The sequence below is a fragment of the Haliotis cracherodii genome, unplaced genomic scaffold (assembly GCF_022045235.1).
Source record: "Haliotis cracherodii isolate W230 unplaced genomic scaffold, xgHalCrac1.p SCAF_3, whole genome shotgun sequence".
Classification (NCBI taxonomy): Eukaryota; Metazoa; Mollusca; class Gastropoda; order Lepetellida; family Haliotidae; genus Haliotis; species Haliotis cracherodii.
Genome location: NW_027266286.1, coordinates 64736016 through 64759107, shown reverse-complemented (window position 1 = coordinate 64759107; position 23092 = coordinate 64736016). Strand labels below are relative to the sequence as shown.

Here is a 23092-nt window from a genome sequence, read left to right as displayed (position 1 = left end):
TGATGAATATCTACGCTCGTATTTCTCGATTGAACGTACTTTGTGTTGGTTTCTCGACAGGATCGAGTCAATGGATGAAAACGGCATCCGCTGGTCATTAATTATCCTTAAATATGCAAATAGAAAAGGTCAGGTAGGTACTACTTTCAGTGTTTACAAACCAACATGGGGTCACCTGTCTGTCGATGATCGTGTAGGATTTGTTACCTCATGTCACGTGTTTGTTTTCATAATCAAAATAATAGTATAAGACCGAAAATCAATGCTTAAAAGATAAAACAAGATAAAACTATATTGTCTCTTGTCACTGTCCGACTGACTAAACACTGACCTTGTGACGTAATATATTAATGCGCACGTTCTTGCAATGTTGAGGTACCGTTTGTGGGAGATGAAAAAACATTTTTCGACTATAAATTCAAGAATGACGTTAACTGATAACGAGGTTATCACGCTGGCGTGTTTTTGGATAGTAAATATCCTTTCTCTGGAATAAACGTCACGTATTTTACTCGACAGGGCTCGTTAAATGCAATGTTTAGTCCTAATACAGGATATTTACCATTCCAAAACACACTGGCGTGATAACCTCAATATATTTTATTTCCGATGATCCACGAAACGAGAGTTTTCACTGCATAATACTTTCCACTGTATTGTCCACGTGTACAGCGATGTTCGCCCGACTATCTTCTCACAAATATTCAATCATTAACAACAGCACCATAGTCACCGATATTCCTCCAATAAGCGCTCCGGCGCTATTCTTTGAACAAGCTTATGGATAATGGACGGCCGTCGGTAACTAGAGACCCGTGCTTAGTATTTTAACTACGATGTTGAAAATGCTACAGTCGCTATTAGTCTAACCTTTTATTTATTCCAGCGAGACGTAATTTAAGTCTAACATACCCGTCTCTTATCGTCTTCGCTGCATCGTACTCGGCGCCTATGAGATAACCTGTGTTTATTATTGGAAATACGGTAACTGGATAGTCGTGATAATATTTTAAATTACAATTGATTTAACATTAAAGTGTCTGTTTCCTTTGCCGGGGCTCCTGTCATCCAAGATGAGGAGGCTGCTGTGGCTGAAATTAGAGAGTCCCATCTGTCACACTGTGTTATAACCTTTATCACCTACATGACGTCATATGCAGTTATAACAGTACACTGTGTTACACATCTGCCCATTTCAACATCAGGGTCTTGTACAGTACGTACATATCATCAGAACATAATGCTGTCGTATAGAGTTATTACCTCACATGAAAGATCGCTTTATTGTTTTAATTATGTATTTCGATATTGACAACGCAAATTTGATTCAGCTCATTGTATTGTCAAACTTACTGTTGATCTGCTTGGCTGGAGTAAACTGCCCCCTGAAAGAGTTTTTGTTTCTTTGTTGTTTATCGCCGCACTCAGCGATATTCCAGCTATAGGGCGGCGGTCTGTAAATAATCGAGTCTAGACCACACAATCTAGTGATTGACATCATGAGCATCGATCTCCGCAATTTGGATACGATGACATGCATTAACCAAGACAGCGAGCTTGACCACTCGATCCCGTTGGTCGCCTCTTACGACAAGCATAGTCGCCCTTTACAGCAAGCATGGGTTGCTGAAGCAGGCTCAAAGAACGTATACATAGAGAAGATGAAGTGCAAAATACATCAGAATTGTTGAAATGGTGATACAAGGAGAACACCTATCATCTCTGTTCCTATTGGAAGATTTAATGACAAAAAGACTAACCCAACCGAAAAATTCTAGATGGTTACTAAATTTCAAGCTAGCCGCCAACTGTCAAAATTAATATATATTTCTCACAAATATTCATTGAATTATCTGATTTGGGCGGAAAGCAAAACCACTGAGACTTTTTTTTTCATTTTCATCTGGTTGACTGTGTCCGTGAACATCCTTACTTCACGTGGTTCACTGTTCCCCGGAACATCTTTATTTTTCCTGGTTCACTGTTTAAAAGAACACCCTTATTTGATCTGGTTCACTGTGTCCGGGAACACCCTTTTTTCATCTGGTTCACTGAGTAAAAGAACATTCTTACTGCATCTGGTTCACGGTGTCCAAGAACTTGCTCATTTCATCTGGTTCATTGAGTCTAAGAACATCCTTATTTCACGTGGTTCAGTGTGTATGCTCTCTCTTTCTCTGTCAATGTGAAACATTTAGGTACCAATCATCATTAATAATACTCATTCTCTCTTTTTGTTGATATATACCAATCAGTGTTAACGGTACTCTCTGTTTTTGCGTTTATATGAAACGGGGTGTTCTCATTCGGGGGAATGAAGTGGATTAGGGCTTGGGGATTATAGTCTGTACTCGAACTGTCCTCATCTTGACACTGTGGTCAATTCGGAGGTATATATTCATTCAGTTATTACTATTCAAATTGAGCTAACTACAGACGAGGAGACCCGTGAAGATCCGGGGTAGAATAGGTCTACAGCAACCCATGCTTGCCGTAAAATGCGGAGCGTTTGGTTATAAAAAAGGACCGGCCATTTTTTTACGGGGGAGGGAGTTCAAAGGGTCTTGTCAAATTTTGGATGAATCTCCCCAAGTCCTTGTACATTTTTATGACCCTCCCTGAAAAAACAAAATGCTAATGAACTTTCTAGTTTGTAAAACTGGCCATTGTTTCAAGACCCTCTCAGAATATGTATATTACTTCCTACGGCCTGTGTGAGACCGTCATATTTTTTTGTGACCCTCCACTGATTTCTCCTTGACCAACACACCACCCCACCCTTCCCAACCTATAATAGGGGGGCACGGGTGGCCCAGTCGTCTCAGGCGCCGCGATTCGCTGTGCAGAGTTGCGTCCCTTGGTACGCCAGAAACCTATGATTGTGGGTTCGAATCCCGGTTCGCCCCGATTATATTTCTAGGTTTGTCAGCACCATGCCCGTGCTCGTGGGTCTCACCGAAGTGGTAAACGTCTGAAACGTCTGAGACCTGCTTTCCTCCCACATTAAGTTGACACGCCGCGATATAACTGGAATACTGTTAAAAGCGGCGTTAAACCCAACTCACTCACTCACTCATTCAACAATATCTTGGCTATATGTTTACAGCCACAGAGCTGTAGTGTGATATGGACTTAAGCTAAATTGGCTATAGCAATGCCAATAAACCGCTTCATCACACGTGGCTAACCTTGAGCTGCTGTGGAACGATTTTGAGCTGGATGAGAATGAACCTATGAAACATGTATACCAATCAATATTAATGATACTCTCTTTCAACGTAAATCTTATTTAGTCGGGCACACGATCACAGTATTAGTTTTGTGTGTGATAAAAATATTTCTAAAACTTTCAAAGTTTCTCTTCCCTTCTAAGATAACGAAACGTGACTGGCTTCTGTATACGCGAGGAAAGAAAATCTGCTGACACAGGTGGATTGAGTTGATTGATAAGACCTTCAGGCGGCTGACACGTGGACAAGGTTGCCAAGCCGCGCCGTAAAGCATGACGGGGGAGTCGTGGAGCCTGGTTTGGCACTCGTGGAGCCTTGTGGGGGGAGTCGTGGAGCCTTGTGGTGGAGTCGTGTAGCCTTGTGGTGGAATCGTGGAGCCTTGTGGTGGAGTCGTGGAGCCTTGTGGTGGAATCGTGGAGCCTTGTGGTGGAGTCGTGGAGCCTTGTGGTGGAGTCCTAGATCCTTGTGGTAGAGTCGTGGAGCCTTGTGGGGGAGTCGTGGAGCCTTGTGGTGGAGTCGTGGAGCCTTGTGGTGAAGTCGTGGAGCCTTGTGGAGTCCTAGAGCCTTGTGGTGGAGTCCTAGAGCCTTGTGAGGGAGTCGTGGAGCAAGGTGGGGAGTCGTTGAGCTTGGTGGGATGTCGTGGAGCCTGGTTGGGGAGCCGTGGACCTGGCGTGGGAGTCGTGGAGCCCGATGGTGGAACCGTGGAGCCTGGTGGGAAGTCGTAGAGCCTGGTGGAGGAGAGTTGGACAAGGTTGCCAAGCCGCGTCGTATAGCATGACGGGGCACTCGTGGTATCTTGTTGGGGAGTCGAGGAGACTGGTGCAAGAGCCGTGGAGCATGGTGGGAGTCGTGGATCCTGATGAAGGAGCCGTGGAGCCTGGTGGAAAGTCGTGGAGCCTGATGAAGGAGCCGTGGAGCCTGGCCGAGGAGTCGTGGAGCCTGGTGCAAGAGCCGTGGAGCATGGTGGGAGTCGTGGAGCCTGATGAAGGAGCCGTGGAGCCTGGTCGAGAAGTCGTGGAGCCTGGTGGAGAGTCGTGGAGCCTGGTGGGGGAGCCGTGGAGCCTGGTGGAAAGTCGTGGAGCCTGGTGGGGGAGTCGTGGAGCCTGGTGGAGAGTCGTTGAGCATGGTGAGGAGCCTTTGAGCCTGGTGGGGGAGTCGTTGAACCCACCCCTCACTTACACTAAAATCCCTCTCTGTATCCCCAATACCTTCCCCCAGCCTTATCCCACATCCTTAACCTAACTTTCAACATCGACCGCCTCCCTGGTCGAGTGGATAGAGCGTCTGCCCGGAGCCTGGTGGAGAGTCGTGGAGCCTGGTGGGGGAGCCGTGGAGCCTGGTGGAAAGTCGTGGAGCCTGGTGGAGAGTCGTTGAGCATGGTCGGGGAGCCGTGGAGCCTGATGAAGGAGCCGTGGAGCCTGGTCGAGAAGTCGTGGAGCCTGGTGGAGAGTCGTGGAGCCTGGTGGGGTAGTCGTGGAGCCTGGTGGAGAGTCGTGGAGCCTGGTGGGGGAGCCGTGGAGCCTGGTGGAAAGTCGTGGAGCCTGGTGGGGGAGTCGTGGAGCCTGGTGGAGAGTCGTTGAGCCTGGTGGAGAGTAGCGGAGCCTGTGGTGAGACGTGGAGCCTGGTGCAAGAGCCGTGGAGCCTGGTGGGAGTCGTGGAGCCTGATGAAGGAGCCGTGGAGCCTGGTCGAGAAGTCGTGGAGCCTGGTGGAGAGTCGTGGAGCCTGATGAAGGAGCCGTGGAGCCTGGTGGAGAGTCGTGGAGCCTGGTGGGGGAGCCGTGGAGCCTGGTGGAAAGTCGTGGAGCCTGGTGGAGAGTCGTGGAACATAGTGGAGAGTCGTGGAGCCTGGTGGGGGAGTCGTGGAGCCTGGTGGAGGAGTCGTGGAGCCTGGTGGAGAGTCGTGGAACATAGTGGAGAGTCGTGGAGCCTGGTGGAGAGTCGTGGAGCCTGGTGGGGAGCCGTGGAACATAGTGGAGAGTCGTGGAGCCTGGTGGGGGAGTCGTGGAGCCTGGTGGAAAGTCGTGGAGCCTGGTGGAAAGTCGTGGAGCCTGGTGGAGAGTCGTGGAACATAGTGGAGAGTCGTGGAGCCTGGTGGGGGAGTCGTGGAACCTGGTGGGGGAGTCGTGGAGCCTGGTGGAGAGTCGTGGAACATAGTGGAGAGTCGTGGAGCCTGGTGGAGAGTAGAGGACCCTGGTGGTGAGACGTGGAGCCTGGTGCAAGAGCCGTGGAGCCTGGTGGTGAGACGTGGAGCCTGGTGGAGAGTCGTGGAACATAGTGGAGAGTCGTGGAGCCTGGTGGGGGAGTCGTGGAGCCTGGTGGAAAGTCGTGGGGCCTGGTGGGGGAGTCGTGGAGCCTGGTGGAGAGTCGTGGAACATAGTGGAGAGTCGTGGAGCCTGGTGGAAAGTCGTGGGGCCTGGTGGGGGAGTCGTGGAACATAGTGGAGAGCCGTGAAGCCTGGTGGGGGAGCCGTGAAGCCTGGTGGAGAGTCGTTGAGCATGGTCGGGGGTCGTTGAGCCTGTCGGAGAGTCGTGGAACCTGGTGGAGAGTCGTGGAACATAGTGGAGAGTCGTGGAACCTTGTGGGGGAGTCGTGGAGCCTGGTGGAAAGTCGTGGGGCCTGGTGGGGGAGTCGTGGAACATAGTGGATAGTCGTGGAATCTGGTGGGGGAGCCGTGGAGCCTGGTGGAAAGTCGTGGAGCCTGGTGGGGGAGTCGTGGAGCCTGGTGGAGAGTCGTTGAGCATGGTGAGGAGCCTTTGAGCCTGGTGGGGGAGTCGTTGAACCCACCCCTCACTTACACTAAAATCACTCTCTGTATCCCCAATACCTTCCCCCAGCCTTATCCCACATCCTTAACCTAACTTTCTACATCGACCGCCTCCCTGGTCGAGTGGATAGAGCGTCTGCCCGGAAAGCGGAATGTCGGGGTTTCGACCAGGGCCGCGTCATACCAGGAGACGTTTAAAGATGGGTCGTGTTGTTTCCCTGCCCGGCGCTCGGCATTAAGGGGATAAAACAAGGACTGGTCGGCTCGGAGTCAGTGTACTGTGGGGTATCTCAATGGGCTGGCATCATAAAACCGACATTACAGTCTGTTTTGTTCGTAGTAGACACAGCCACAGCCACCTGCTCTCTACATACCCCCTCTCCCACACACAGACACGCACGAACGCGCGCACACACACACACACACACACACACACACACACACACACACACACACACACACACACACACACACACACACACACACACACACACACACACACACAGCCACAAATACACACACGCATTCACACACACAGACACACAATGGATGACTTCACTTTTAGACAACTGCCCGAAGGCTGATTCGATCTGATTTGAGTTTATCTACAGGCGTTCCGTGCTGACAAGTTATACATTATTCATGACACGCCGACCTTGCCCATGGGCGCGCCTACAGCCCGGCTATGCATATGTAGAAAATATGAACAGCATGTACTTAATGTGACAGTAAAGCTGGAAGAGGGGCTCGTGGAATAAGTGTACATCTTTGGTCTACGATCTGCATGACTTCAGATCCACCCCATCCTCACCCCTAAAAAAGCTGCGCTAAATTCATTCACTCATATCCAGGTGACAGGACTCCACACTCCCTGAAATATGTCAGTAGCTGGGATACTGGTCTGCAATATTTCAGTAGCTGGGAGCCTGTACTGTCATGTCAGTAGCTGGGAGTCTGGTCTGCAATATGTCAGTAGCTGGGAGCCTGGCCTGCAATATGTCATTAGTTGGGAGCCTGTACTGTCATGTCAGTAGCTGGGAGCCTGGTCTGCAATATGTCAGTAGCTGGGAGCCTGGCCTGCAATATGTCAGTAGCTGGGAGCCTGGCCTGCAATATGTCAGTAGCTGGGAGCCTGTACTATCATGTCAGTAGCTGGGAGCCTGGTCTGCAATATGTCAGTAGCTGGGAGCCTGGCCTGCAATATGTCAGTAGCTGGGGGCCTGGCCTGCAATATGTCAGTAGCTGGAACCTGGACTGAAATATGTCAGTAGCTTGGAGCCTGGTCTGCAATATGTCAGTAGCTGGGAGCCTGGCCTGCAATACGTCAGTAGCTTGAAGCCTGACCTGCAATCTGTCAGTAACTGGGAGCCTGGCCTGCAATATGTCAGTAGCTGGGAGTCTGGTCTGCAATATGTCAGTAGCTGGGAGCCTGGTCTGCAATATGTCAGTAGCTGGGAGCCTGTACTGTCATGTCAGTAGCTGGGAGCCTGGTCTGCAATATGTCAGTAGCTGGACTCTGGTCTGCAATATGTCAGTAGCTGGGAGCCTGGCCTGCAATATGTCAGTAGCTGGAGTCTGGTCTGCAATATGTCAGTAGCTGGATTCTGGTCTGCAATATGTCAGTAGCTGGGAGCCTGGCCAGCAATATGTCAGTAGCTGGGAGCCTGGTCTGCAATATGTCAGTAGCTGGAGTCTGGTCTGCAATATGTCAGTAGCTGGAGTCTGGTCTGCAATATGTCAGTAGTTGGGAGCCTGGCCAGCAATATGTCATTAGCTGGGAGCCTGGCCTGCAATATGTCAGTAGCTGGGAGCCTGGTCTGCAATATGTCAGTAGCTGGAGTCTGGTCTGCAATATGTCAGAAGCTGGGAGCCTGGCCTGCAATATGTCAGTAGCTGGATTCTGGTCTGCAATATGTCAGTAGCTGGAGTCTGGTCTGCAATATGTCAGTAGCTGGGAGCCTGGCCAGCAATATGTCAGTAGCTGGGAGCCTGGTCTGCAATATGTCAGTAGCTTGGAGTCTGGTCTGCAATATGTCAGTAGCTGGGAGCCTGGCCAGCAATATGTCATTAGCTGGGAGCCTGGCCTGCAATATGTCAGTAGCTGGGAGCCTGGTCTGCAATATGTCAGTAGCTGGAGTCTGGTCTGCAATATGTCAGTAGCTTGGAGCCTGGCCAGCAATATGTCATTAGCTGGGAGCCTAGCCTGCAATATGTCAGTAGCTGGGAGCCTGGCCTGCAATATGTCAGTAGCTGGGAGCCTGGTCTGCAATATGTCAGTAGCTGGAGTCTGGTCTGCAATATGTCAGTAGCTGGGAGCCTGTACTATCATGTCAGTAGCTGGGAGCCTGGTCTGCAATATGTCAGTAGCTGGAGTCTGGTCTGCAATATGTCAGTAGCTGGGAGCCTGGCCAGCAATATGTCAGTAGCTGGGAGCCTGGTCTGCAATATGTCAGTAGCCGGAGTCTGGTCTGCAATATGTCAGTAGCTGGAGTCTGGTCTGCAATATGTCAGTAGCTTGGAGCCTGGCCAGCAATATGTCATTAGCTGGGAGCCTGGCCTGCAATATGTCAGTAGTTGGGAGCCTGGTCTGCAATATGTCAGTAGCTGGAGTCTGGTCTGCAATATGTCAGTAGCTTGGAGCCTGGCCAGCAATATGTCATTAGCTGGGAGCCTGGCCTGCAATATGTCATTAGTTGGGAGCCTGTACTGTCATGTCAGTAGCTGGGAGCCTGGTCTGCAATATGTCAGTAGCTGGGAGCCTGGCCTGCAATATGTCAGTAGCTGGAGTCTGGTCTGCAATATGTCAGTAGCTGGGAGCCTGTACTATCATGTCAGTAGCTGGGAGCCTGGTCTGCAATATGTCAGTAGCTGGGAGCCTGTACTATCATGTCAGTAGCTGGGAGCCTGACCTGCAATATGTCAGTAGCTGGGAGCCTGGTCTGCAATATGTCAGTAGCTGGAGTCTGGTCTGCAATATGTCAGTAGCTGGGAGCCTGTACTATCATGTCAGTAGCTGGGAGCCTGGTCTGCAATATGTCAGTAGCTGGGAGCCTGTACTATCATGTCAGTAGCTGGGAGCCTGACCTGCAATATGTCAGTAGCTGGGAGCCTGTACTATCATGTCAGTAGCTGGGAGCCTGGTCTGCAATATGTCAGTAGCTGGGAGCCTGTACTATCATGTCAGTAGCTGGGAGCCTGGTCTGCAATATGTCAGTAGCTGGAGTCTGGTCTGCAATATGTCAGTAGCTGGGAGCCTGGCCAGCAATATGTCAGTAGCTGGGAGCCTGGTCTGCAATATGTCAGTAGCCGGAGTCTGGTCTGCAATATGTCAGTAGCTGGAGTCTGGTCTGCAATATGTCAGTAGCTTGGAGCCTGGCCAGCAATATGTCATTAGCTGGGAGCCTGGCCTGCAATATGTCAGTAGTTGGGAGCCTGGTCTGCAATATGTCAGTAGCTGGAGTCTGGTCTGCAATATGTCAGTAGCTTGGAGCCTGGCCAGCAATATGTCATTAGCTGGGAGCCTGGCCTGCAATATGTCAGTAGCTGGGAGCCTGGTCTGCAATATGTCAGTAGCTGGAGTCTGGTCTGCAATATGTCAGTAGCTGGGAGCCTGTACTATCATGTCAGTAGCTGGGAGCCTGGTCTGCAATATGTCAGTAGCTGGGAGCCTGTACTATCATGTCAGTAGCTGGGAGCCTGACCTGCAATATGTCAGTAGCTGGGAGCCTGTACTATCATGTCAGTAGCTGGGAGCCTGGTCTGCAATATGTCAGTAGCTGGGAGCGTAACCCCCCTATAATAAATCACCAGTCCTTAATCAGGACAACTCTGTGGGAAAAAATAAACCAGCTTATATGTTTCAGTATTTCGATGTATTTCAACCAATAACCATTCTGCCATCTGACGGTTCATTGCATCATATCAATGCTTACAATTCCCTAGTACAAAACACAGGTCTTGCCAACTGACACAGCACTTCCGGATAAACTGAGCTCTATGACCTTTGTCGAGTCCTACAACCAGATCAAGCTCTGTTATGACACTGCTCCCAAATGCGACATCAACTCATGTAGTATATATAAGCTAAGGGTTATGTATACGCATAGGCGGTAAAGGCAATCGAATCGTCTAAATTGCAATTGGTCCCTGTTTCACAAAAAGATATCGGTGTTACGACAATGACACAAGGCTAATAAAGGAACTTGTGCCAGAAAGTGATCACAGCATCACGACAAACGTAAATGTTGTTGTGTTTACGACATAGGCAACGTTTAACGCTGATAGAAACCATTGCCGCAAAGTACCCATGACGTTACGATTGTCGCATATTACACGCGCTACGACCAACACAAACGCTGTAACACGTTGCTCCGACTTATGTTACTTTCATACTTTAACACTGACTTACTGGAGTCGGCATGGCCTCGTTCTACCAAACAGTATCTCTTCGATCGGGGCTCTAACGTTCTACAAAGCGATCGAAGCGCAAAGACGATTGTAACTCCCATACTTTAACATACACTTACGACAGTCGTAGCGGTACGATCGCTTTGTGGGACGGAACCCTGCACAAGTCGAACAGGTCATTTACTGTGGAGGTGAACGGTCAAATCTCCCCAATGCTTGTCACGGCTTATGCATGTTTAACCTACTTATATCAGTATGTATTATTCCCTTATGAGGTCAGCTGATGCGCATTGTGTTCCCCTGTCAAGAGAGATTAACAGAGCAATACCACAAATACTAATCCCGTCGAGAAGGTTCACGAGGACTGTTATCCTTCTGAAGTTGTTGTGACGTCAGCAACTCCCACGCGCAAGCACTTGGCAGTGACTCAGTGGCAAGGATTAGGACCAAATACAAGTAAGTTCTCCTGATAAGATCATATGCGACCCTAGGACCCGACCCATCCTCTCAGACCAAAGACGGGGTAGGGTACGAAATAAATTTAAAGTTTCCTAATAGAAGTGTGCAAAGTTGCACATGCAATGTGTTTATTCGTATACAGTCCGAGTCCGAAATCGGTTCCACCGGAAGAGCTTGGAATGTCTCCACACCATCATCATCATCATCATCATCATCGTAGTCGTCGTCATCATCATCATCATCATCATCATCATTATCGACCCGTGAAGATCCGGAGTAGAATAGGTCTTCAGCAACCCATGTTTGCCCTACAAGGCGACTAGACTATGCTTGTCGTAAGAGGCGACTAATGGGATCGGGTGGTCAGGCTCGCGGACTTGGTTGAAGCATGTCATCGCTCCTAATTGCGTGGATCGATGCTCATGTTGTCAATCACTGGGTTGTCTGGTCCAGACTCAATTATTTACAGACCGCCGTCATATAGCCGGAATATTGCGGCGTTAAACAACAAACAAACAAACAAACAAATGCTTGTCGTAAGAGGTGACTTAATGCATCGGGGGGTCAGGCTACCTGACTTGGTTGATAGCATGTCATGGGATGGCGTGGGGCGTTCTTTATATTAACCACGGTAGCGTCTAGCCCACAGTAGATCAACATCTATTATGGTTATGGGAAATTTCGATGTGAAACTTATTCTCACGTTTTGCACGTGCGTGGGTCCGTCTTTCGGCACGCTGATATAATAAATAAATGCCAGTGAACAAAACTTGCGTTGAATACATTGTATGTATTTTAATAGTTGTAATAAAGGGGTTCTTTGTTTTCTGTTCACGTCAGCGTCCTATTCTACCATGTGCGACTAACGTTACCATGGTTACATGGGAAACGACACATAACTGTTAATACATAACAGAGGTTCGGCCGTTACAGCTTGCATCGAGAGGGCAATGGTCGACAGGAGACTTACCTATTTTGCCTGATTGGTCATGATTATTCTTGGACTCTATCCGAGGAGTGTTTGAGACAGAAAATACATGATAGAACAGACGATGATTATAGTTATTATGTTTAAACCAATGATTGTGTTACTGCCAACCAAAACTTTGTGAATTTTCAGATTATCGCGAAGCTCCCTACAGGATATCACTTTTCGCCCAAGGACAAAATGAAATTTACACAGGGAATTATTAATTATTATGTCTTTATTTATAGAATTTATTATGTCAAAATACCAAAATATGGTTTGGTATGAGAGAGAGAGAGAGAGAGAGAGAGAGAGAGAGAGAGAGAGAGAGAGAGAGAGAGAGAGAGAGAGAGAGAACACGGCGTGGGGGTGGGAAGGGGCGGTTGTGCAAGGTCTTATTGGAGACAGAATGGGTTTTTCTTCCAGCGTTTTCGGGAACATACTATTTATTTAAAACAAATACATGCCTCCAATAATCGGAAGAATACAGAGGCTGGCTCTCTAATTGGCGCCGAGTTCAGTACCAAATTTATGAATGATTCCCGTTAACAAACCACAGAAGGAATTGTCCGTAATTTCCCGTGTAGAAATAGAGACATGTTTCTAATGGACACCGGGTCTTCGATAAACGACCATAATTTTAATCTCCGGGAAAATAGAGAGATGTTATGTACACTACAGGTGCATGTGTGTTAGTCGAGCACTTTATTACCATGTTAACAGGTAGCGGCCTACGGTTGGCTCCACATCACACGTGCACCTACAGCTACAGGAACATAATACGTTGGAACGGCACCGCTGCACAGTGTACGGAACACATGTCACGAGCTCTAACATCCGCGCATCTGTCAGTAATTTGATGGAGTGATGAAAACCACTCGCCCTACGTCCGGGGAAAATTCCTGCACGTGCAAGGCCACACTGACCTGCACTGACCAACATGGCGGCCTCTTGGCCTGTCGAACGTCGGCGACCTTGGCGCAATTAAACGCACGTTATCAAATATTAAACATCGAGGTCACTCGAAGAGCAGGTAGGCGAAACGATGTGTACTGTTGAGTGCCAAGTTTCTATTTACCTCAGCAGGTTACTGTAGAGATGAAACGTATGCCAGATGTCACTTAATCGGGATTGGATTTCGGATTGGATGCGGCGCGTCCTTGACACGTGACCATGTTCAACGCGATCAATTAGCTTGGCTCTCGTTACTTGTAACGGCTCGGTGCGGAAGGTGATCAGTTAGATGACTAAATAGTGACCTGAACAGATAAATGTCAAATTTATATGGGCAAATCAATCTTTATTTGGAGACTTCATTCGCTAAAAGCATACCCCTACTTGCTGCGTTTGGGTGACATGATTTCCATCTGTACAGTAAGGTGAGGTGAAATGGGGTTTGACTTCGCGTCCAAGATTATTGCACGCTATTATATAGCGACGTGCATGCACGTGTGTGTGTGTGTGTGGCTGCTTGTACTAGTCCGGACTGATGCCGATTTATAGTGCTAGCTCACTGAGATACCATGCCGCAGTTTAACACGAATACCCCACTCAGACACAGTATACTGACTCCGAGCCGACCAGTCCTTGTTTTAGCGCCAGACAGGGTCACAACAAGTACCATCTTTAAACGTCTTTTGATATGACGCGGCCGGGGATCGAACCCCGGACCTTCCGCTCTACGGGCGGACGCTCTACCACTAGACCACGGAGGCGGTCATCTGTACAGAAAGAGAACTGCGTGGGGTATTGTGGGTAGGAGATTTACCTATGGTGACTGATTGAAGATCATTGTGGGACTCTTTATCCGAGGGGTGTTGAGATAGAAAAAAAACATGATAGAAGTGTCGATGATTGTAGTCAATATGCCAGCGATAGAGAGGGGACGATTTTGATCCAGTGTAAAAAATATGGATAAAGCTCGTTAATTAATATATTTATATTTGTGGATCAGGTGGGTGGGTTGGGAAACTCTGCTCGCGGTCACTGCCCTGCCTTGCTGGGATGTGGGGTATCCGCTTGCAGGGATGAAGGAAGAGATACTGCTAGCAGGGATGAAGGAAGAGATACTGCTTGCTGTGCCAGGGTTGATGGGGTGGATGGGAGGCTACCCAATCCTGTGGTTGAATAACTATTCAATTCCTGGGTCCACTTGCACAAAGCGATCTTAACGCTAAGACTATTGTAAGCCAATGTTAAAGTATTGGAGTTACGATCATCTCAGCGCTAAGATCGCTTTGTGCAAGTGAGCCCTGGAAGGGATGGGGTGATGTTTCTAAACCTCTAGGTGAGGATAGGTGAGGTGAGGTGAGGTGGTGAGGTGAGGTGAGGTGAGGTGAGGAGAGGTGAGGTGAGGTGAGGTGGTGAGGTGAGGTGAGGTGAGGTGAGGTGAAATTGGGTTTATCGTTGCGTCCAAGATTATTGCACTTATGCACGTGTGTTGCGTGTGGCTGCTTGTGCTAGTCCGGACTAATACCGATTTATCGTGGTAGCCCACTGAGATACCATGCCGCAGTTTAACATGAATACCCCACTCAGACACAGTATACTGACTCCGAGCCGACCAGTCCTTGTTTTAGCCCCTTAATGCCGAGCGCCATACAGGGTAACAACAAGTACCATCTTTTAACGTCTTTTGGTATGACGCGGCCGGGGATCGAACCCCGGACCTTCCGCTCTCCGGGCGGACGCTCTATCACTAGACTGAGGCTGTCTCAGGTGTTATGGTGACACTGCCGTCTTTATTCACTGATTTACAAGATTTGTGAGGTCATGAAAAACACATAAACAACCCGCATCTACCGCCAGGGGCGGTGACAACTCTCAACAGGGTGATAAGGTGAAAACAGCGGCCACTCCGCCAGAGGTACATGATGTGGCTGGGATCACGTCTAACCTGCTCACTGAACTCGAAGTTTTAAGGAGTTTTCTGTCCAGCCGATGACCCTGTAATGTTTCTTGTTATACAGAACAAGGCGCTGTTAGGATTATCATGTTTTGCTATATATTTTTATTGTTTCCGCTTCAAGACATGATGCTTTTCAGGGCTTCAAGACTGAGTTTATCTCTCTCAATTGTTTTGGACACATGATTTTCAAAACATTCAACATGTCCAGTAAAGAATTGATTTTCTACTATTTTTTAAATTATTTTCACAACAGTTCTGGGAAAAATCTAGATCACTAGATATAGAATGTGACAGACAGACACATGTATTCGGCACTTCAGGCCCCCGGCCCCTAATACAATGGAAATATACAGTAACTGTATATATATTTGCATGCTGAGTTGATTTAATAATGATTTACCGTTAACGGTAAAATCATATAGAATGTGATCTGTTCCTAATGCTTGTTTGTTGTTTGACATCGTACTCGGTTAGATAGCTTTGAAGTTATTCAAAATACGGGGGGATATGGGGGATCAGTTATTGGGAGCTCTTGTTGAAACAAGAGAGTAGAGAGCTGTGATTATTCAAGCAAGTGTGTAAACAGATCATACAAAATACATTACAGCACTACCACATATGACGGCTGCGTGTAAATAATCAAGTCTGGACCAGACAATCTAGTGATGAATAGAGTCAGCAACGATCCACGTCGTCGAGGAACGATGACACGCAATCAACCAAGTCACTGAACATGAAGACCCGGTCCATTTAGTCGTATCTTACGACCATCCTGGGTTGCTGGGGATCTCTTCTAACCCGACACCCCCACGGGTCGCCTCTCACGACCATCCCAGGTTGCTGGGGATCTCTTCTAACCCGACACCCCCACGGGTCGCCTCTCACGACCATCCCAGGTTGCTGGGGATCTCTTCTAACCCGGCACCCCACGGGTCTCCTTGCTCTCACGACCATCCCAGGTTGTTGGGGATCTCTTCTAACCCGACACCCCACGGGTCTCCATGCTCTCACGACCATCCAAGGTTGTTGGAGATCTATTCTATCCCGGCACCCCACGGGTCTCCTTGCTCTCACGACCATCAAAGGTTGTTGGAGATCTATTCTATCCCGGCACCCCACGGGTCTCCTTGCTCTCACGACCATCAAAGGTTGTTGGAGATCTATTCTATCCCGGCACCCCACGGGTCTCCTTGCTCTCACGACCATCCCAGGTTGTTGGAGATCTATTCTATCCCGGCACCCCAAGGGTCTCCTTGCTCTCACGACCATCAAAGGTTGTTGGAGATATATTCTATCCCGGCACCCCACGGGTCTCCTTGCTCTCACGACCATCAAAGGTTGTTGGAGATCTATTCTATCCCGGCACCCCACGGGTCTCCTTGCTCTCACGACCATCCCAGGTTGTTGGAGATCTATTCTATCCCGGCACCCCACGGGTCTCCTTGCTCTCACGACCATCCCAGGTTGTTGGAGATCTATTCTATCCCGGCACCCCACGGGTCTCCTTGCTCTCACGACCATCAAAGGTTGTTGGAGATCTATTCTATCCCGGCACCCCAAGGGTCTCCTTGCTCTCACGACCATCAAAGGTTGTTGGAGATCTATTCTATCCCGGCACCCCAAGGGTCTCCTTGCTCTCACGACCATCAAAGGTTGTTGGAGATCTATTCTATCCCGGCACCCCACGGGTCTCCTTGCTCTCACGACCATCCAAGGTTGCTGATACCTCTTCTCACTTAAGTGCTAACCAATCCAGCTAAAACCCAAGTCGCTCAGCCCTACATGTAGATATCATTAACGGCTTGTCTTTCACTAGACTAACATTTTGTCTATGAAATCTTATGTTACACAATATCCTTCTTGATTCTAAAGGGGCGGTCGGGTAGCCCAGTGGTTAAAGCGTTCGCTCGTCACGCCGAAGACCCGGGTTCGATTCCCGACATGGGTGCAATGCGTGAAACCCATATCTGGTGTCCCCGCCGTGATATTGCTGGAATATTGCTAAAAGCGGCGTAAAGCGGCGTTTTTAAGTCAGGGGCGGGTCAAGCGGTCGTTATATCTAAAACATCTTAGATGGCGGGATTACGTCAGACGGCTGTGGTTCGATTCCAAGCTGTAGTTGTGTTAAAATACGTTTACAGTATACATAGATAATCGCCATTGTAAGCCAGCATCGAGCTTACTTGAGATCGCATGTTAACTTCTCTGAACCAGAAGACTCGTCCCCCTATCGATGAATGTTATGTGCGAAAATACGACAAACCAATCAGAATGCGCGTATGATTTCAAGTTCCTCGTCAAAGAATCCCTCAGAAATAATTTTTCGATTCTTGCATCTAAAAATATACCCAAGACACAGTTAAATGTGTTCAATCATACTGTATAATTCCGCATGTCCAGATGTGCCTTAAAATGCATCTGAAATATATATAATGTATGGGGAAATATATGTGAACGATTACGCAATTACGGAACGAGTTGACAATTGTTTTAGGTATGCCCGTTTCCGCTAAGACGGAACCCGGTCGGAATAACACGAGTTGATGGTGCCAGTCCTTCACACATCATGCTGACATACGTAAGATCATTAGACGACACCGCCAAATACAAGATGTCCAGTAGTCTTACAGTCCCTGGGCTAGTATTATTTCCCCTTTCACCCAGTCCTTGCTGTGATGCTATAGCCCTGAAAGAAGCAAGTCTAGATTTACCCCAGGTTCAGATACCATCTCACTGGCTCCATTTAAGTTATGTTATATTTTCAGATACTAAGCGTTAGTCTAGGCAAGCACCCTCCCCTCCCCTACTAACACACACGCGCACGCACTCAGGTAGGCAGGCCCGCACACACACACACGCACACACACACACACACACGCATGCACGCACGCACACAACACACACACACAAGCACAGACAGAGAGAGAGAGAGACGGCGTGGGGGTGGGGCCGGGGAAAGGGGCGGTTGTGCAAGGTCTTATTGGAGACAGAATGGGTTTTTCTTCCAGCGTTTTCGGGAACATATTATTTATTTAAATTAAATACATGCCTCCAATAATCGGAGAGAGAGAGAGCCTAGCCCTTTGCCTAGATGTCCAGCTGTCGACATCAGTCCGTATATCAAGGATTCCAGAGCACAGGAACTCGTTATTGGTCAGTTAACATAATATGTAGATATGTGAATTTCAGTAACCCGGGCGAATGTAGCCACAGGCTGATGGTGAAAGTGTTCGACACGTAAATGGCGTCACACCTCGGCGGCGCTGCTCTCAGTTGTCGAGTAAAGCAAATCTACATGTACATACATAATGGATGTTGGAGGCAGTTGTTCAAATGAGCCAACAATTAGCGTCTCCTCTGTCATCCTGAATGCCACAAATCCTTCCGCACACTCACCCAATACATGCTATATGACAGCGTCTCTGCGGCTCTCCGGGCGTGAAGACGAGCAAACAGACCTCACTTGCGCTGCATTAGACGTAATTATATGGGTAAACAAAGGAAGGATAGGTTTTTCGAATGTGCATATTTTACCAGGACGTTTGAAAACGAAATCAAATTGGACACAAACTGGAATAAAACGATGAAATAGCGATAAATAGATTAAATAAATATGATACATAATGAGTGTGTGAAGAAATAAACGAACGAACGAATGAATAACAAATTAAGATATAAATAAATTAATAAACGAACGAACTATTAAACGAACAAACAAACAAACAAACAAATACATAAGTAAAGACATAAATGAGTCGTTGTCCTGGGTCAATATGCATATGTTATAATATAATTTCAAGTTTCTAATCATTATTTGGTCCGTTTCAGAAATAACTGAACTGCCAGAACGAGGTATGCGTTGTACATGTGTGTTGGGGTAGGGTGCGGGGGTAGGGTACGGTGGGGGGTGGGTAGAGTTGGTCCCCCGTCGTCTCTCCTTTGTCTCAACCCGGTCACCCCTCAAAGTAGGTCATGTCACTGCAGAGCGAACTAGCCACAGTTTCATATTTCCTACCTGGACAAAGACTGCTGAGTTTGCTTCAGCGAGATTCCGATCTATAGGCCATTTCACCTGGATAAATTTCACCTGGATGAACTGAATACCTCAGTTAATTATTAACATATTTTCTTTAAACGGAGCATAAATGCAAGTAAAGAATACGAAAACACAACATCAGTCATCGTCCTTAATGTAGCGACACATACACTTAAATTTGACTGATAATTCGTACTTTTGAAAGCTCTACGCACAAAGACCGCCTTAATTAGCAACAGGGAGATACAAGTGTGCGTTTCAGAATTCATATACCTGATGCACTGAAGCTGGCGAAAGTGTTGTGCAAACATTCTTTCGTCATGAACCGGTGGCGTATCGGGTAATGGTTCAGTGTCGAGTCATTGGCTGAACGGACAAGGGGACAAAACACAGAGAAACTGACTATAAGGGCCAGCCTTACACCTGAGCACACCTGACAGCAACGAGCGTTCGCGGCGTCAATCTGGCGTGAAGGGTCCACTGCCCAGCAACATATACCGTATATAGTGTAAAGGTCCCAGGTAAATTATATCAAATTCAACTATTTATTAAATTCGAATATGCCATGAAAATTATGTATTTTATCTGTGGATAAAGCAGTTTACTGAAAACAATCTCTCCACAGAGCCCTGGGAAGACAGTTAACTTAGAAGGTAACTCTAGTTGTATTTTCGCCAAAGAGTGAGAGAGTGAGTGAGCAAGTATGATTTTACGCCGCTTTTAGAAATATTCTAGCAATATCACGGCGGGGGACACCAGAAATGGGCTTCACACATTGTAACCATGTGGGGAATCGAACCCGGGTCTTCGGTGTGACGAGCGAACGCTTTAACCACTAGGCTACCCGACCACCCTTCTCTAAAGAGGATCACTGATCGTTCTTCACGATATCAACGATTGGTTTGCCAGGTCCAGACACGATAAATGGCCTGAATTATATCTGCACTATTTCGAACCTAATCTGTCACGTGAGGATCGGGGTGGTGGGGTAGTCCAATGATCAAAGTATTCGCTCGACACGCCGAAGACCCGGGTTCGAGTCTCAACCTGGGTAAAATGTGTGAAGCCCATTTTTGGCGTCCCCCGCCGTGATATTGCTGGAATATTTCTAAAAGCGGCGTAAAACCATATTCACTCACTGATGTTATGCCTCAGTTTGGGCTATCCTCCCCATCAAGTTGACACGTTGTGAAATAATTGAAATACTCATCAAAGCGGCATTAAACACAATTCACCCACTGACTCACTCAAACCAATTAACTCTCTCTTTTGTGCAAATCATGCATATTTTGGCCCGAGCACTGATTATCACAAGCTTGCTGGATTGATTATCACAAGCTTGCTGGATTGATTATCACAAGCTTGATGGATTGATTATCTCAAGCTTGCTGGATTGATTATCACAAGCTTGATGGATTGATTATCACAAGCTTGCTGGATTGATTATCACAAGCTTGATGGCTTGATTATCAGGAGCGTAGTGCTTGATATCACAAGCGTTGTCGGTTAATTAACACAAGCATTGTGGCTTGATTACCACAAGCTTGACGGCTTGATTATCACAAGCTTGTGGCTTGATTATCACAAGATTGATGGCTTGGTTACTACAAGCTTGATGGCTTGATTTCCACTAGCTTAATTAACACAAGCATGATTGCTTGATTACTTAAGCTTGATGGCTTGATTATCACCAGATTGATGGCTTGATCATGAAAAGCTTGAGGGCTATTTTTCCACTAGCATCATGGCTTAGTTATCACAAGCATGTTGGCTTGATTACATAAGCTTGATGGCTTGATTCACACAAATAAGCTCGATGGCTTGAACAACACAAGTCAGCTTGATGGCATTAATAAGACAAGCATGTTGGCTTGTCTTTCGAATCGGACTAAAACCGATGCAGGTGAAGCGAATGGATCGAGGGTATTTATCCAACATTAAATGAGTAAGTTTTTACGCCGCTTTTAGCAATAGTCCAGCAATACCACGGCTGGGGACAGAATAGAGATGCAATACAATGGATACTCGATATGATACGTTGGGGGTATCGCGTTAATCACGTGCGCTCGTCCGTTCCTCAGAAGGTCCGTGCTTCGTCCAGTGCCGCTATTTATCACGAAATAGCTGCACAGTGTGGTAAAAGCGACGTAAACATCATTTTGTTCTTTCATTCTAACAGCTTATTACTTGGGGGTAACTACGGTACGTATGCGATGGCGTGATCTCTATGGTAGGCGATCTCTAAGGTCGGAAACCGGCACTTGCCCCGAGCAGCTGATGGCCTGCCAGCTGATTGCCAACGGTTCGCCAGAGGGCGTGGCGCCAGCCCAATGTCGCCGTAAGGTTGTACAAAGTTGACATAGGAAATTCATCAAATAATTTTCCAGCTGTTTTTATTTGCAGGCGTTTCATTCGCAAACCGATGTGTGAAACACCCCTGAATAACCATAACGTCATCATATTTTATCTCCACGCATACTGTCTGAGTGATTGTATGGGCTTTCATGTCGTATTCTTGAAAATAAAGGGAATTCTGTGTCTAATATGCATATTGGGTCCATTATTAATATAAATATAGATACGTTCGGATGAATAAACTTTATTTTGCCAGCAAATTTCCAACAAAACATTGTTAATGTATGATAATTGTTGGACCTGTGCTTTAAAAGCATACTTGAACATTAAAAGTGTAATAAATCAGGCCAAGAAAAAACATTAATTTGCTTTTTTCCGCAGCCTTCAGTCAGTGCATGTCGAGTTCGTTCAGGTAAACAAGTAAAACGTCCATGTATACAACTGGTAAATTGGTTTATAAGTTGAAAAATTTAGCCCAAAGTTGACAATTTCTTTAAAGGGGGTTTGGCGGTAATTAATGGAGCATTACTCGACGCTTACATTCGAACGGCTGGAAGTGCTGTACTGACAATTTAGGGCAGATTTCCCTCCCTTTAAGTGGACGGATTACACGTTTCGCCGATGATGTGAATGGATGGAGGAGAGGTACGAGTTGATATGTTTGGTGTGTGACTGATTTTGTGCGTCAATATTACGTGTGTGGTGTTTTTTGGCCACAATGTGACAAGATTGTGATACATTACTTTTTAATAATAAAAATCATCATCATCATCATCATCATCATCATCATCATCATCATCATCATCATTATTATTATTATTATTATTATTATTATTATTATTATTGAGCCGGGGTATCATAGGTCCTCTAACCGGATATTCTACATTTTTTTAACAATGAATATTTTAATGAACTATATATATGTGACATGTACAAATGTGACATCAAAATAAAATAATTTTCTTTTTTTAATACTTTTTGGTTTACGGAATTTGGACCCAAAATTCTGGTCGGTAGGTCGAAAAAATATAAAGAATATAATGAAAAAATACTTTCTCAAACCTTCAACAGGTCTTAATTTAAGTATTTAAAAAAACTTTATTTGCATTGATAACGACACAACATGAGTTTATAAAAAAATTTATGATATGAATCAGAATATCCGTTGTTTTGTTAAAATAAATATTGGCTGAGCAGAATATGATTGACTGTATTTTGTGACGTATTCGTTGTCACATCACCGCATTGTTCATTGATGGACGGACATACAAACCATTACACAGATTCTCAGCTGAAGGGGGACCTATTCAAGTGGGTCCTTGACTGACTTCGTGAATGAACGGTTCAGGGCGGAACTTCTTGTACCGATATTTCCTGAGCACGATTGAGGGACATACCAGACATCATGAGAACAGGGCAAAGTTCCGTGAAAGTGTCATTGCCTTGAACATTATTCTGATTAACGGATTATTGGTGTGCGGATTTATGAACACTTGACTAGATGTAGACGTTCAAAACAGGAATTGCCCTGAATGTGGATTAACTGCTGCCTCAAACTCATTTGACCTCAGAATGAGTGAATGAGTATGGTTTTACGCCGCTTTTAGCAACATTCCAGCAACATGGGCTTCACACATTGTACCCATGTCTGGAATCGAACCCGGGTCTTCGGCGTGACGAGCGAACGCTTTAACCACTGGGCTACCCCACCGCTCCTTTTTTCTCAGGAAAACCACACACGGTGGTTCATGAGATACCAATATATACAATTGTAATTTAACAATAATAATACAAATAAGATACGTGAATACTATTACAATTCACCAATTTAGAAAGGCCTTTTTGATCTCTTATACTATTAGTGGTCATAAGTTTCCACACTAGCTAATGCTTAATCTCTGAAGATATATAAGTTTGATAGAAACGAACGGCGAAAGTTAAATTGAAAAGGATACCCGGTGAGATG

The 23092-nt window shown here is 46.7% G+C and overlaps 2 protein-coding genes across 2 annotated transcripts; both read right to left on the bottom strand.

Annotated features, from left to right (window-relative positions):
- Positions 1-3455: 3455 nt before the first annotated feature.
- Positions 3456-4355, bottom strand: LOC139475629 (MAGE-like protein 2). The gene has a single exon (XM_071258816.1). It carries the CDS (start codon positions 4353-4355, stop codon positions 3456-3458), a length of 900 nt encoding a protein of 299 aa, XP_071114917.1.
- A 113-nt stretch (positions 4356-4468) lies between these two features.
- On the bottom strand, positions 4469-5971 carry LOC139475627 (mucin-12-like). Its single transcript, XM_071258815.1, has one exon. It carries the CDS (start codon positions 5969-5971, stop codon positions 4469-4471), a length of 1503 nt encoding a protein of 500 aa, XP_071114916.1.
- Between the last annotated feature and the right edge of the window lie 17121 nt (positions 5972-23092).

Coding starts and splice junctions, on each gene's coding strand:
- LOC139475629 (XM_071258816.1), bottom strand. CDS start 4,355: ATGCTCAACGACTCTCCACCAGGCTCCACGACTCCCCCACCAGGCTCC.
- LOC139475627 (XM_071258815.1), bottom strand. CDS start 5,971: ATGCTCAACGACTCTCCACCAGGCTCCACGACTCCCCCACCAGGCTCC.